Source organism: Nomascus leucogenys, chromosome 17 (genome assembly GCF_006542625.1).
Source record: "Nomascus leucogenys isolate Asia chromosome 17, Asia_NLE_v1, whole genome shotgun sequence".
NCBI lineage: Eukaryota > Metazoa > Chordata > Mammalia > Primates > Hylobatidae > Nomascus > Nomascus leucogenys.
In genome coordinates this window covers 32366352-32380755 of record NC_044397.1, presented here as the reverse complement: position 1 = coordinate 32380755, position 14404 = coordinate 32366352, and the positions used below count along the sequence as shown (strand labels likewise).

Genomic DNA, 14404 nt, shown 5'->3' with positions numbered 1-14404 from the left:
TAGCTAAAGACGTCTCCTTACTATGTTCAGGGGAAGTCAGCCAGACTAAGAGCTTTTCAGATAGTGTTGGGAGTCTAGCTCCTAAGAAGCTCTAGGCTGAAGAACGGGAATGTTAACAAAAGGTGTATGTTAGCTCAAAACACAGTAGCACAACTTTTTTTAGTAACACATTTTTTAATTAAAATTAACTATAGGTCAAAAATTTAAAGTTTCCAAAATCCACGTAAACAATCAACACAGTTAGAAAAACATTACAACCTGCCCACTTCCCTGTAAATGACAAATGTTAAAGAAAAGTAAATATACATGATTTCTTGGAATTTTCCTTAGAGCGCTTTATATAATAATAATGAAAACAGGCCAAGCACGGTGGCTTACGCCTGTAATGCCAGCACTTTGGAAGGCCAAGGTGGGTGGATCACAAGGTCAGGAGATCAAGACCATCCTAGCCAACACGGTGAAACCCCATCTCTACTAAAAATACAAAAATTAGCTGGGTGTAGTGACACATGCCTGTAATCCCAGCTACTCGGGAGGCTGAGGCAGAAGAATCGCTTGAACCAGGGAGTTGGAGGTTGCAGTGAGCTGAGATTGCGCCGTGCACTCCAGCCTGGCGACAGAGCGAGACTCCGTCTCAAAAAAACAAATAAATAAAAGAATAATGAAAACAATATCTGAAAATACAATTATTTAGGGTAGTAGGTCAAAACAAGTATGTGGAAGACAACCTTGTATACTCTTCCGTATCCACCTTTTCCTAAGATGGCAAGTTCTTCAAATTCATTTAAGTAACGTGAAGTTTGTGCTTCCAAGGCTACTTCCCTTGATCTGAAAGTTACATACAAACAATCAATATTAAAACATGAGAGAATCAAAATGTTCTAGGATACTTCATGCTCACAGGATTACTAACCTCACAAACCTCATGTATCACTAAGCTATGCTGATTTGGAAAGGATGGGCTAAAATGAAATTTTTCATCCCTGTGAAGAAAACAAAACCAAGTGTTTCACCAGTAACTGGTATTCCAAGTAGAAATTATTACTGATGTTGCACAGCAGAAATCCTAAGAATCACTAACAGCCAGCAGTTGGTTAGCTATGCTCAGAAATAAATTTACTGAAATTTCAGCTGGGCGTGGTGGCTCACACCTGTAATCCCAGCATTTTAGGAGGCCGGGGAGGGCAGATCATGAGGTCAGGAGTTCAAGACCAGCCTGGCCAACATAGTAAAACCCCGTCTCTAATAATAATTCAAAAATTAGCCGGGTGTGGTGGCGGGTGCCTGTAATCCCAGCTACTTGGGAGGCTGACGCAGGAGAATTGGTTGAACCCAGGAGGCGGAGGTTGCAGTGAGCCGAGATTGTGCCACTGCACTCCAGCCTGGGTGACAGAGCAAGACTCCATCTCAAAAAAAAAATAAATAAATAAAAATAAATAAATAAATTACTGAGATTTCTTTTTTATTTATTTTTCTTCTAAGACAGGGTCTTGCTGTGTTGCCCAGGCTAGACTGCAGTGGCTATTCACAGGTGTGATTCTGCTACTGAGCAGCACCAGAGTACTGACATGCTCTGTTTCCAACCTAGGCTACTTCACTCCTCCTTAGGCAACCTGGTGGTCCCTTGCTCCTGGGAGACCACCATACTGATGCCAGACTTAATGCGGACACCAGACTGGCATGATGCACTGCAGCCCAGGACTCCTGGGCTCAAGCAATCCTCTTGCCTTAGCCTCCCAAGTAGCTGGGACCGGTTATGTGCCACCATACGCAGCTACTTAAATTTCTTAATGATGTAGACCAATTAGATTTTTTTTTTAAATGTAGAGTGCTTTATCAAGATATAATTCACATACTGTCAAATTCACCTCTCTCAAATGTACAATTCAGTGGTTTTTAGTACATAAAGTTGTGCAACCATCACTGCTACCTAATTTCAGAATATTTTCATCACCCCCAAAATAAACCCTATATCCATTAGCTTTCACTCCCCATCCTTCCCTTACCCCACTCCCTGAAAACCACTATTTACATCTCTATGGATTCACCTACTCTGGATATTTCATAGAAATGAAATCACACAGCCGGGCGCAGTGGCTCAAGCCTGTAATCTCAGCACTTTGGGAGGCCGAGGCTGGAGGATCACGAGGTCAGGAGATCGAGACCATCCTGGCTAACACCATGAAACCCCGTCTCTACTGAAAATGCAAAAAATTAGCCGGGCACAGTGGCTCAAGCCTGTAATCCCAGCACTTTGGGAGGCCGAGGCTGGAGGATCACGAGGTCAGGAGATCGAGACCATCCTGGCTAACACGGTGAAACCCCGTCTCTACTAAAAATACAAAAAATTAGCCGGGCGTGGTGGCGGGCGCCTGTAGTCCCAGCTACTTGGGAGGCTGAGGCAGGAGAATGGCGTGAACCCGGGAGGCGGAGCTTGCAGTGAGCCAAGATCGTGCCACTGCACTCCAGCCTGGGCGACAGAGCAAGACTCCGTCTCAAAAAAAAAAAAAAAAAAGAAATGAAATCACACAATATGTGGCCTTTTATGACTGGCTGTTTTTACTTAGGATGTTTTCAAGACTCATCCATATTGTAGCATGAATCAGTACTTCATTCCTTTTAATAGCTGAATAACACTTTATTGCAGGGATAGACCACATGCTTATCTATTCATGAGCTGATGAATATTTAGGTCAGACCAGTTAGATTTTAAACTAGTATTTAAACTAGCCAAAATTCAATGGTCCCCCTAACAGAGGCTGGCTATCAGGAATCTGAATTAACAGTGTGACCATGGAATTCACGCTCAGTTGTGGGAGGCAGAGGATCAAAGAGGAGGGAATAAGAAGCAAAGCAAGTCTCGGAGCAGTACTTAATTGCTGAGAACAAAGTTTTTAATGTTCATAAACAATGCTAACGATATTATGTTTTAACCTCAAATCAGTATTTTCTTAATTTTGATTTCTTTTCAATAGTCTGCATAATCAGGAAAGTTTTTCACACATACCTGAGTTTCTGGATATGAGAAATATCCTCACAAGGATCCTACAATTAAAAAATTGTTTTTAAAAAGCATTTTGAAAACTTGCATGGAATAAAGAATCTATCAAAATTCAATATCACATTAACAACCCCAAATGCATAAACAATATTTTAAAAACCATTGGCTTTTTCAGTATTACTTAAGAGTTTACAACTGAAAATATTTCAAAGCTGAGAATTGACCAGCAAGCAGACAAGACAACGTCACCTTCAAAATCCATGCAGGAGCTCCCCACCCCTCCTGTCTGCCCACCTCTCTTGCGTGTATGGTGGCACCTGGCACCCTGCTTCTGCCCGTGCCCCCTGCTTCTGCCCGTGCCCCCTCAGTCCATTCGCAACACAGCAGCCAGTGTAACTCCGCTAAAATGTAAGTCAGATTGTGTCACTCCTCTAATCAAAATCCTGTACCACCTCTCATCTTACTAAGTAAAAACCATAAATTAGGTAGGGCGTGGTGGTTCATGCCTGTAATCCCAGCACTTGGGAGGCCGAGGCAGGCACATCACGAGGTCAGGAGTCCGAGACCAGCCTGGCCAACATGAAGAAACCCTGTCTCTACTAAAAATACAAAAAATTAGTAGGGCGTGGTGGCAGGTGCCTGTAGTCCCAGGTGCTTGGGAGGCTAAGGCAGGAGAATCCCTTGAACCTGGGAGGCAGAGGTTGCAATGAGCCAAGATTGCACCACTGCACTCCAGCCTGGATGACAGTGCGAGACTATATCTCAAAACGAAACAAAACAAAACAAAACAAAAATAAATTGAAATTGTCTCAAGATCCCAGTCCATCTGTGCCCTCTCCTTTGCCTCTCCTTTTCTTCTTTTTTTTTTTCAGGCAGGTTCTCACTCTATTGCTCAGGCTGGAGTGCAGTGGCATGACCATGGCTCACTGCAGCCTTGAACTCCTGGCCTCAAATGATCCATCTCAGCCTCCCAAAGTGCTGGGATTAAGGCATGAGCCACCGCACCACGCCTGGCCTAGAGTTTATACTTTTAAAAACTTGTTTTATAATTAGAATTTCACAGTGCTTTAAAATATAATTATCTTAAAAGTAAAGTATATTTTTGTCATACCCAAAGTATATTTTTTAGGGCTTACCTGACGAACTCTCTCTTTAGCGGACCTCATTAAGTGAGTAATAGCTCTGTTGTGATGTAGTCTCAGTGAGCTAAACTCGTCACTACAAGTGAAAGAAGACAGCAGCCCCATTTTGATAAAGGTCTGGCAAAGTACTATAAAAAGAATATGAAAAACTGTTATTAGAAAAGTCTTTAATAAAATGGCAATTTTAAAGTGTACACAGAGAAGAATGTGTAATAATAGCAATATATACAAAAACCTCAATAGGAAAAATACTATATTTATAAACACGTTAAATTTGGAGAATGTTCTCTAGAATAACTTAAAAGAAATTTTGTTTTTTGAGACAGAGAGTGCAGTGACAACTATCTTGGCTCACTGTAACCTCCACCTCCCGGGTTCAAGTGATTCTTCTGCCTCAACCTCCCAAGTAGCTGGGATTACAGGCGTGTGCCGCCATGCCCAGCTAATTTTTCTATTTTTAGTAAAGACGGGGTTTCGCCACATTGGCCAGGCTGGTCTCGAACTCCTGGCCTCAAGTGATCTGCCCAACTCCACCTCCCAAAGTGCTGGGATTATAGGCGTGAGCCACCAGGCCCAGCCCTTAGATAAATTTTTTTAAAAAGCGAAGAAACTTGGGGAATGATTCTCTAAAAGAGAAGGAGCAACTAGTACACTCATTCATGAAAAGCACAACTATAATTACTTCTCTCACCCTGTACAGTCACTTGTTTACCAAGACTAGTCAGTAAAGTACTAAGCTGTTTCTAAAAAAAGGGCAACCAAAAAAAAGAGTAAACAAACTCTTCTGACACTCCACACATTACCCTTTGCTGTTAGGCAGTAAGAGAAGAATAAGGGCAGGAGGGCAAACATACGATGAGAACTTACAACAAAAGTGACCATTCATCGTCATGAAATACCTTTAACCAACATACAAAGAGCCCATGGTACACGTGTGTAAACCAAATACCAAGCTCCTTAGAAAAAGTAAGTTTCCACAAAGGTGCCTTGGCTCCTACTCATTCAACAAATACAGATACCAATGAGGACTTTTTTTTTTTTTTTTTTTTTTTTTGAGACCGAGTCTTGCTCTGTTGCCCAGGCTGGAGTGCAATGGCACGATCTCGGCTCACTGCAACCTCCGCCTCCAGGGTTCATGTGATTTTTCTGCCTCAGTCGCCTGAGTAGCTGGGAGTACAGGTGCACACCACCACACCTGGCTAATTTTTTTTTTTTTTTTGAGACAGAGTCTCACCCTATTGCCCAAATTGGAGGGCAGTGGAGCGATCTCAGATCACTGCAACCTCCACCTCCTGGATTCTAGGGATTCTCATGCCTCACCCTCCCAAGTAGCTGGGATTACAGGCGCCTGCCACCACACCTGGCTAATTTTTGTATTTTTAGTAGAGATGGGGTTTCACCATGTTGGCCAGGCTGGTCTTGAACACCTGACCTCGTGACCCGCCCACCTCGACCTCCCAAAGTGCTAGGATTACAGGCATGAGCCACCATGCCCCACCAAGGATATTCTTTCTGCATCAAAAACTCTACAGTTATGAAAGCCAAATTTGTTGCAAGAAAAAAGAAAAAGAAAACTCTCCATTTAGATTATCAACTCACTGATCACATCAAAAACATTTATTTAAATAACCTTGTTTTAAAATTCAGTCATCTAGACCGGGTGCGGTGGCTCACACCTGTAATCCCAGCACTTTGGGAGGCCGAGGCCGGCAGATCACGAGGTCACGAGATTAAGACCATCCTGGCTAACACGGTGAAACTCCATCTCTACTAAAAATACAAAAAATTAACCAGGCGTGGTGGTGGGTGCCTGTAGTCCCAGCTACTTGGGAGGCTGAGGCAAGAGAATCGCTTGAACCTGGAACATGGAGGTTGCAGTGAGCCGAGATCGCACTACCGCACTCCAGCCTGGGCGACAGAGCGAGACTCCTCATCAAAAAAAAAAAAAAAAACATCTAAAGAGGCTGTATATAAGGAATTCAAAATTATCTTAAAATCGGTAAAATTCACAGGATTGCTTTAATTATGTACAAGATTACTGTATTTTTCTAATCTGCTTCTCCATTTGATGAGACTAATACAATAATTCCGAGGCACCAGCGCTTTGGAACCAAAGGAATACACTTCCTTCTTGTTCACCCCACCTCCCACCACATAGGCCACTGCTTGGAATGCAGAGCGTATTATTTGCTTTATTCAAGAAGCAGTAAGTGTACAAGGTACAGATATTTGTACCATTTTTCATGTCGCATCAAGTTTACCAAAATGATAACATATCTTTAACTAAAAACACATTCAGTTTTAAGACCACATTAAAGTATCTATAAGTTTGAGATTGTTTTGGTTAAAAAAAAAAAAAAAAAGAACCTCAGAATCTCTGGCTGGAACTACTCTTTTTTTTTTTTCTCTAGAGGCGGAGTCTTACCATGTCACCCAGACTGGAGCACACTGGTTACTCACAGGAGTGATCAAAGCACACTGAAGGCCAAGGCGGGTGGATCACCAGGTCAGGAGTTCAAGACCAGCCTGAACAACATGGTGAAACCCCGTCTCTATTAAAAATACAAAAATTACCCGGGCATAGTGGCACGTGCCTGTAATCCCAGCTACTCGGGAGGGTGAGGCAGGAGAATCACTTGAACCCGGGGGGCGGAGATTGCAGTGAGCAGAAATCGTGCCAGTGCACTCCAGCCTGGGCAACAGAGTGTGACTCCATCTCGAGGAAAAAAAAAAATTGTGAGCATTATCATAGTATAGATGCAAAAGAACTATATTTCATTTATCCAATTTTATGCAATTACAGGATCCACAGTTATATTCATAAGGAATTACTCAAAGAAAAATGTAAGCTGAATTGAAGTAGGGAAATCAATATTTCACTCCAATTTTTGTATACCAGCTGCTTTCCAGACTCACAGCATTAAACAACATATTTTTATTTTGTATTTTTAATTTTTGTGAGTACATGGTAGATGTATATATTTATGGGGGTATATGAGATATTTTGATACAGACATGTGATGTGTAATAATCACATCAGGATAAATGGGGTATCCATCATCTAAAACATTTATCCCTTCTTTGTGTTACAAACAATCCAATTATACTCTTTTCGTTATTTTTATTTTTTTGAGACCGAGTCTTGCTCTGTCGCCAGGCTTGCGTGCAATGGCACGATCTCAGCTCATTGCAACCTCCGCCTCCCAGGTTCAAGCGATTTTCCAGCCTCAGCCTCCCGAATAGCTGGGATTACAGGTGCCCGCCACCATGCCCAGCTAATTTTTGTATTTTTAGTAGAGACAGGGTTTCACCATGTTGGCCAGGATGGTCTCGATCTCTTGACCTCATGATCCACCCGCCTCAGTCTCCCAAAGTGCTGGGATTACAGGCGTGAGCCACTGGGCCCAGCTCATTCTTTTTTTTTTTTTTTTTTTTTTTGAGATGGAGTTTCGCCCTCGTTGCCCAGGCTGGAGTGCAGTGGCGTGATCTTGGCTCACTGCAACCACCGCCACCCGGGTTCAAGCAATTCTCCTACCTCAGCCTCCCAAGTAGCTGAGATTACAGCCATGCACCATCATGCCTGGGTAGTTTTACACTTTTTTTTAAGAGATGGGGTTTCACCATGTTGGTCAGGCTGGTCTCAAACTCCTGACCTCAAGTGATCCATCCACCTCGGCCTCCCAAAGTGCTGGGATTACAGGCATGAGCCACTGCGCCTGGCCATCTTTTGGTTATTTTTAAATGTACAATAAATTATTGTTGACTGTAGTCACCCTGCTGTGCTATCAGATCTAATTTATTCTAACTATATTTTTGTACCCATTAACCATCCTCCACTATCCTCCCAGCCTCTGGGAACCATCATTCTACTCTATCTCCATTAGTTCAATTGTTTTCATTTTTACCTCCCATGAATAAATGAGAACAGCAACACAGTATTTTTACAAGCTTTATTTATTTATTTATTTATTTATTTATTTATTTTTGAGACAGTCTCACTCTTTCACCCAGGCTGGAGTGCAGTGGCGCTATCTTGGCTCACTGCACCTTCCACCTCCCCAGTTCAACTGATTCTCTGCCTCAGCCTCCCGAGTAGCTGGGGTTACAGGCGCCTGCCACAACACCCGGCTAATTTCCATATTTTGAGTAGAGAGGGGGTTTCGCCATGTTAGCCAGGCCGATCTCGATCTCCTGACCTCGGGTGATCCACCCACCTCAGCTTCCCAAAGTGCTGGGATTACAGGCGTGAACCACGGAGCCCAGCCTTTACAAGCTTTATTTAGCAAGATTCATTTATTCTTACTTACACTTAAACACCTGTCTTGAACGAAGTGGGTCTGGTTCATGCACATGGCTCAAGTGCTCCAGCAAAGAAACCAGCAAGAGTTGGTTTGCAACTGCAAAAGGGAAGGTTGGCTGTTGTAGGGGTTCTTTTAACACCTGGAGTTCTGCTGGAACATCAGATTCTAAAAATTAAAAAGGAAAATATTTTTAAATTAATGGTAAACCTGTTTCATAATGACAAAATAGTATATTCTAATTAATGAAACACGAAATATTTAAACGTAAGCAGATAAAAACCAAAAGGATAGTTATGCTGAGTTGGGTTAATCAAGAAAGGCTTTCTGGAAGTGAGTTTGGAGCTGAATCCTGGAAGCTGGAGGATCAGCACTTTGGGAGGCTGAGGCTGGCGGATCACCTGAGGTCAGGAGTTTGAGACCAGCCTGACCAACATGGAGCAACCCCGTCTCTACTAAAAACACAAAATTAGCTGGGTGTGGTGGCAAGCGCCTGTAATCCCAGCTACTTGGGAGGCTGAGGCAGGAAAATCGCTTGAACCTGGGAGGCAGAGGTTGCGGTGAGCCGAGATGAAGCCATTGCATTCCAGCCTGGGCAACAAGAGCGAAACTCCATCTCAAAAAAAAAAAAAAAAAAAAAAAAAAAAGAAGTTGGGCAGATGACAGAGGGAAAGATAGGAAAAATGGAAACTTTTCTCGATGAGCGTGTGCTACTTATCTACATGCACAATCTCCTTCAATGCTCAAAAAATAATATAAGGTAAGTGTTCATCCCCATTTTACATATGAAAACACTGATCTCAGAGAGGCTGAGGAACCAGTGAACCAGGCAGATCAGACTGACTCCCGAACCCCATCCTCTTTGCACTATATGAGACCATGCAGACAGACGACTTGACACTAAGGCTGAAGGTCGTAAGTTCTCACTTACTGTTTATTTAAGACATTACTAAACAGGTAAAAAAAAAAAAAAAAAAAAAAAAAAAAACTGGGCACAGTGGCTCATGCCTGTAATCCCAGCACTTTGAGAGGCCGAGGCAGGCAGATCACCTAAGGTCAGGAGTTCGAGACCAGCCTGGCCAACATGGAGAAACCCTGTCTCTATGAAAAAACAAAATTAGCCAGGCGTGGTGGCACATGCCTGTAATCAATCCTAGCCACTCAGGAGGCTGAGGCAGGAGAATCCCTTAAACCCAGGAGGCAGAGGTTGAGGTGAGCTGAAATCGTGCCATTGCACTCCAGCCTGGGCAACAAAGTGAAACTCTGTCTCAAAAAAAAAAAAAAAACTAGCTGGGTGTGGTGGCTCACATCTGTAATTCCAGCACTTAGGCCGAGGCAAGCGGATCACCTGAGGTCAGGAGCTCAGGACCAGCCTGGCCAACATAGTGAAAACCCGTCTGTACTAAAAATACAAAAATTAGGTGAGCGTGGTGGTGTGCACCTGTGATCCCAGCTACTCAGGAGGCTGAGGCAGGAGAATCGCTTGAAAACCCAGGAGGCAGAGGTTGCAGTGAGCTGGGATCGATCGCGCCACTGCACTCCAACCTGGGTGGCAGAGCCAAACTCCATTTCATTCAATAAATAAATAAATAAATTGCCAAAAATGTTAAAGTTACATTTAGGTTTTGAATTTTCTGACTCTGCCATTAGCCAGCAGAATGAATTCTTCAAATCATACAGACCACCTGCCAGAAATTATTTAGCTATTCATTTTTACATCCAGTGAAAATGATCAGGTGAATTATAGTGTTCTAAAATTAAAAATAAATAAATAAATGCAAAAATAAAAAGGAAAAAAATGAAATGGGCCGGGCACGGTGGCTCACGCCTGTAATCCCAGCACTTTGAGAGGGCAAGGCATGAGGATTGCTTGAGCCCAGGAGTTCAAAACCAGCGTGCATAACATACTGAGACCCTGTCCCTACAAAGAAAAACTACGAAAAATTCGCTGGGCATGGTAGCGCACACCTGTAGACCCAGTTACTCAGGAGGCTGAGGCAGGAAGATAGCTTGAGCCTGAGAAAACAGGGGTGCATTAAGCTGTGATTATACCACTGCACTGTGTGACAGAGCGAGATTCTGTCTCTAAAAAAAGTTTAAAAACATAAACTGTGGGCTGGACGCAGTGGCTCACACCTGTAATCCCAGCAATTTGGGAGGCCGAGGCGGGCGGATCGCGAGTTCAGGAGTTCAACCAACACAGTGGTCCAACACCAGCTTGGCCAACATAGTGAAACCCCATCTCTACTAAAAAATACAAAAAATTAGCCGGGCGTGGTGGTGGGCACCTGTAATCTCAGCTACTCGGGAGGCTGAGGCAGGAGAGTGGCTTGAACCCAGGAGGTGGAGGTTGCAGTGAGCCGAGATCGAGCCATTGCACTCCAGCCCAGGCAACGGTGTGAGACTCAGTCTCAAAAAAAAAAAAAAAAAGGCCGGGTGCGGTGGCTCACGCCTGTAATCCCAGCACTTTGGGAGGCCAAGGCAGGTGGATCACAAGGTCAGGATTTCAAGACCGGCCCAGGCCGGGCGCGGTGGCTCAAGCCTGTAATCCCAGCACTTTGGGAGGCCGAGGCGGGCGGATCACGAGGTCAGGAGATCGAGACCATCCTGGCTAACAGGGTGAAACCCCGTCTCTACTAAAAATACAAAAAATTAGCCGGGCGTGTTGGCGGGCGCCTGTAGTCCCAGCTACTCGGGAGGCTGAGGCAGGAGAATGGCGTGAACCCCGGGAGGCGGAGCTTGCAGTGAGCCGAGATCGCACCACTGCACTCCAGCCTGGGGGACAGAGCAAGACTCCGTCTCAAAAAACAAAACAAAACAAAAAAAAAAACAAAAAAACCGGCCTGGCCAAGATGGTGAAACCCCGTCTCTACCAAAAATACAAGAAATTAGCTGGGTGTGGTGGCAGACACCTGTAATCCCAGCTACTCCGGAGGCTGAGGCAGGCTTAAACCTGGAGGGGCGGAGGTTGCAGTGAGCCGAGATCGCGCGACTGCACTCTAGCCTGGGCAACAGAGGAAGACTCCGTCTCAAAAAAAAAAAAAAAAAATACATAAACTCTGTCTGGACATTCTGGGCCTCTTTGGAAGAAAAGGCCATATGTCAGCACAACAGTATTATTGGTAACCCAGGAAAAGAAAAATTTTAAAAGCTTATCTAAGATCACTCCCTTCAAGAATAATCTTTAGTTTGCAGAAACCCTTATCACAGTGTTACAGAAAAGACACACTTGCATGTTTACAGCTGGGACTTTTCCTATGACATAACACTTTCTATATTACTGAGCTATAATATACCACCTTATATGTGGGGAAAAAGTTATTTGTCCATTAAAAAATAGTTTTTTAAAATTTTCCTCTGTTAATAGCCTACTGGAATTAGTACCACACTCTGCTTTTCTCTTTATGGTCAAAAATCATAGGCTTGGCTGGGCACAGTGGCTCATGTCTACAATCCTAGCACTTTGGGAGGCTGAGGCAGGAGGATCCGTTGAGCCCACGAGTTTGAGACCAGACTGGGCAACAAAAGGAGACCCCATCTCTTTTTTTTTTGAGACAGAGTCTCACTCTGTCGCCCAGGCTGGAGTGCAGTGGCACGATCTCGGCTCACTGCAACCTCTGCCTCCCGGACAACCCCATCTCTTTAAGAAAAAAAAAAAAAAAAAATTATAGGTAGTATTAAGGATAAAAATGCAACAACATTTCCATGTATTTATTCCATTTGAATCAATCAAAACCATTTCATCTCGGTTTGCACCTTTATTTTTTCCCATATGCTTTCTCTTACAGGAACAATTTGTACCTTTAAATCAATTGCAACACATTTTTTTGTTTGTTTCATGCTTCAAATCAAAGTGTATTCTCTGCAGTCATTCTATTGGAATTACCATATAGTTAAAACCTCCCTGAATCATGCGCACTTCAGCAGCACATATACTAAAAACTGGAACGACACAGAGATTAGCACAGCTACTGCACAAGAAAGAAACACAAATTCCTGAAGCATTCCATAAAAAAAAAAAAGAAAAAAAAAAACCTGAATCAATGTTGTTGTTGTTGTTTTTGTTTTTCTTTTGAGACGGAGTTTCCTCTGTCTCCCAGGCTGGAGTGCAGTGGTGCGATCTCGGCTCACTACAACCTCCGCCTCCTGGGTTCAAGCAAGCGATTCTCCTACCTCAGCCTTGAAAGTAGTTGGGATTACAGGCGCCCGCCACCACGCCCAGCTAATTTTTGTATTTTTAGTAGAAAGGGGGTTTCACCATGTTGACCAGGCTGGTGTTGAACTCCTGACCTCAGGTGATCCGCCCACCTCAGCCTTCCAAAGTGCTGGGATTACAGGCGTGACCTCACTCGGCCAATGTATTCATTCTTAATAGCACAATTTAACTTTTAATATTGCTAAAACACCTGGCAGCAACTAAAGACTCTATTTCACTTTCATCAAAATAGTGGACTCTTTCACCTAGTTAGAGTCAATGTTTTAAGCATCTCTTACTCTATGCTAAGTAACTTAGCTATCCCATATCTCCTAGTAACCAAAAGCCTCAAGAAAACTTGGGGGCTGAGAGTGGTGGCTCACATCTATAATCCCAGCACTTTGCAAGGCCGAGGCGGGAGAATCGCTTGAGGCCAGGCGTTCGAGACCAGCCTGGGGAACACAGCAAGACCCCATCTCTGTAAAAAAAAAATTTAAAAATTAGCCGGGCATAGTGGTGTGCACCTGTGATCCCAGCTACTCGGGAGGCTAAGGCTGGAGGATCACTTGAGCCCAGGAGTTGTAGGCTGCAATGAGCTATGATTGTGCCACTGCACTCCAGCCTGGGTGACAGAGCAAGACTGTCTCCAAAAAAAAAAACGTGGGCCTTTTTATTAAACCAAAGACGTTTATTTATTTCCACGCTGCCTCACTATGAGAAATGTTTAGTTCTCCTTCCAATGAAGCAAAAGACAAGAAAAGCTCCAAAGAAAAAAAAGACGACAAAAGCTACAAATTACAACTCTTAACCCAAACTATTCGGCGTATAGTTTGCAAAAGTATCGTTGCAGTAATGAAAGAAGATCGTTCTCAACCAATGACAAAACCCAGGGCGTGGGGGCAAGACGGTGGCCTCGGGGATGTCCCCAGTCATCCGAAGGCCTCAGTCCCCAGAGAGGAAACCAAGGAACAGAAATGTAAACAAAGGAGCGAGAAGCAGACATTCTTTCCAAAAAATATTTGCCTTACCCCGACGGCCCGCCCGCCGCCCCCCTCCCCCGCACTGCGCGGCTGGGCCCCCGGTTCAACCCTGGAGGCAGCCAAATTCGCCCGGGTCTTCAGGCAAACCTCAGGGCTGCCTATGCCGCCCAGGAACGCAGGTGGACAGAGAGAGCAGAGCCGCGACGCCGCGATCTGATCCCTCACCGTCATATTTGGGGTCCGGGCCCTCGGCGGGAAAGTCGATGGCCGGCGGCGCAGCCACAGCCCCAGCCCCGTCGCCCTCCTCTTCGCGCTTGCGGACCCCGGAGTTGCCCCCCTGCATCGCCGGCCGCGCGCGGGCCGCAGCCCAGCCCGCCGGCGCGCCCAGCACTGCCACACTTCGATGCTGCAGCTAGCGCCGTCTGACCCGGAAGTAACCCCCCACCAGACGGAAAACCAGCCTCGGCCACGCGCGCACCTTAACTGGGGGGCGGGGCTGTAGCAGACTCCGCCCTTTATCAGACAAGAAGAATCGGCCGTGTCAGGCGCCGGAGCACCCCCGGCGCATGCGCTCTGGTGGGCTCGTCTACCGGCGGCTGGGTTTCAGGGGCGCCCAGGTGAACCCCGGCCTAGTTCCCAGCTACCCCAGAAGGGTCTTAACGCTCACATCTCACGCCCAGACTCCAGTGTCAGTGTAAGAATCAGGTGTCTGCAGAGACTAATGGAAACATTTACCTTTTGTGGGTACAGCAATGACTTTGGTCATTTGTTTTCCAGGAAAAAAATTT

At 44.8% G+C, this 14404-nt stretch overlaps 1 protein-coding gene and 1 non-coding gene across 6 annotated transcripts in view; one reads left to right on the top strand and one right to left on the bottom strand.

Moving 5' to 3' along the window:
• Positions 1-14106, bottom strand: part of EIF2AK1 (eukaryotic translation initiation factor 2 alpha kinase 1) — a 36638-nt gene extending 22532 nt beyond the window's left edge. For all 5 annotated transcript variants that reach the window (XM_030796458.1, XM_030796456.1, XM_030796457.1 and 2 more), the window contains exons 1-5: positions 13842-14106; positions 8451-8609; positions 4138-4271; positions 3008-3045; positions 729-828 (exon numbers count right to left, since the gene is read on the bottom strand). In XM_030796458.1, coding sequence (XP_030652318.1) covers positions 729-828; positions 3008-3045; positions 4138-4271; positions 8451-8609; positions 13842-13959 — 549 coding nt within the window. In that variant the 5' untranslated portion in view covers positions 13960-14106. The remainder of the gene's footprint in view (positions 1-728; positions 829-3007; positions 3046-4137; positions 4272-8450; positions 8610-13841) is intronic.
• Positions 12355-12457, top strand: LOC115831031. Its single transcript, XR_004026581.1, has one exon. It is a non-coding gene; the product is annotated as a U6 spliceosomal RNA (small nuclear RNA).
• Positions 14107-14404: the final 298 nt, after the last annotated feature.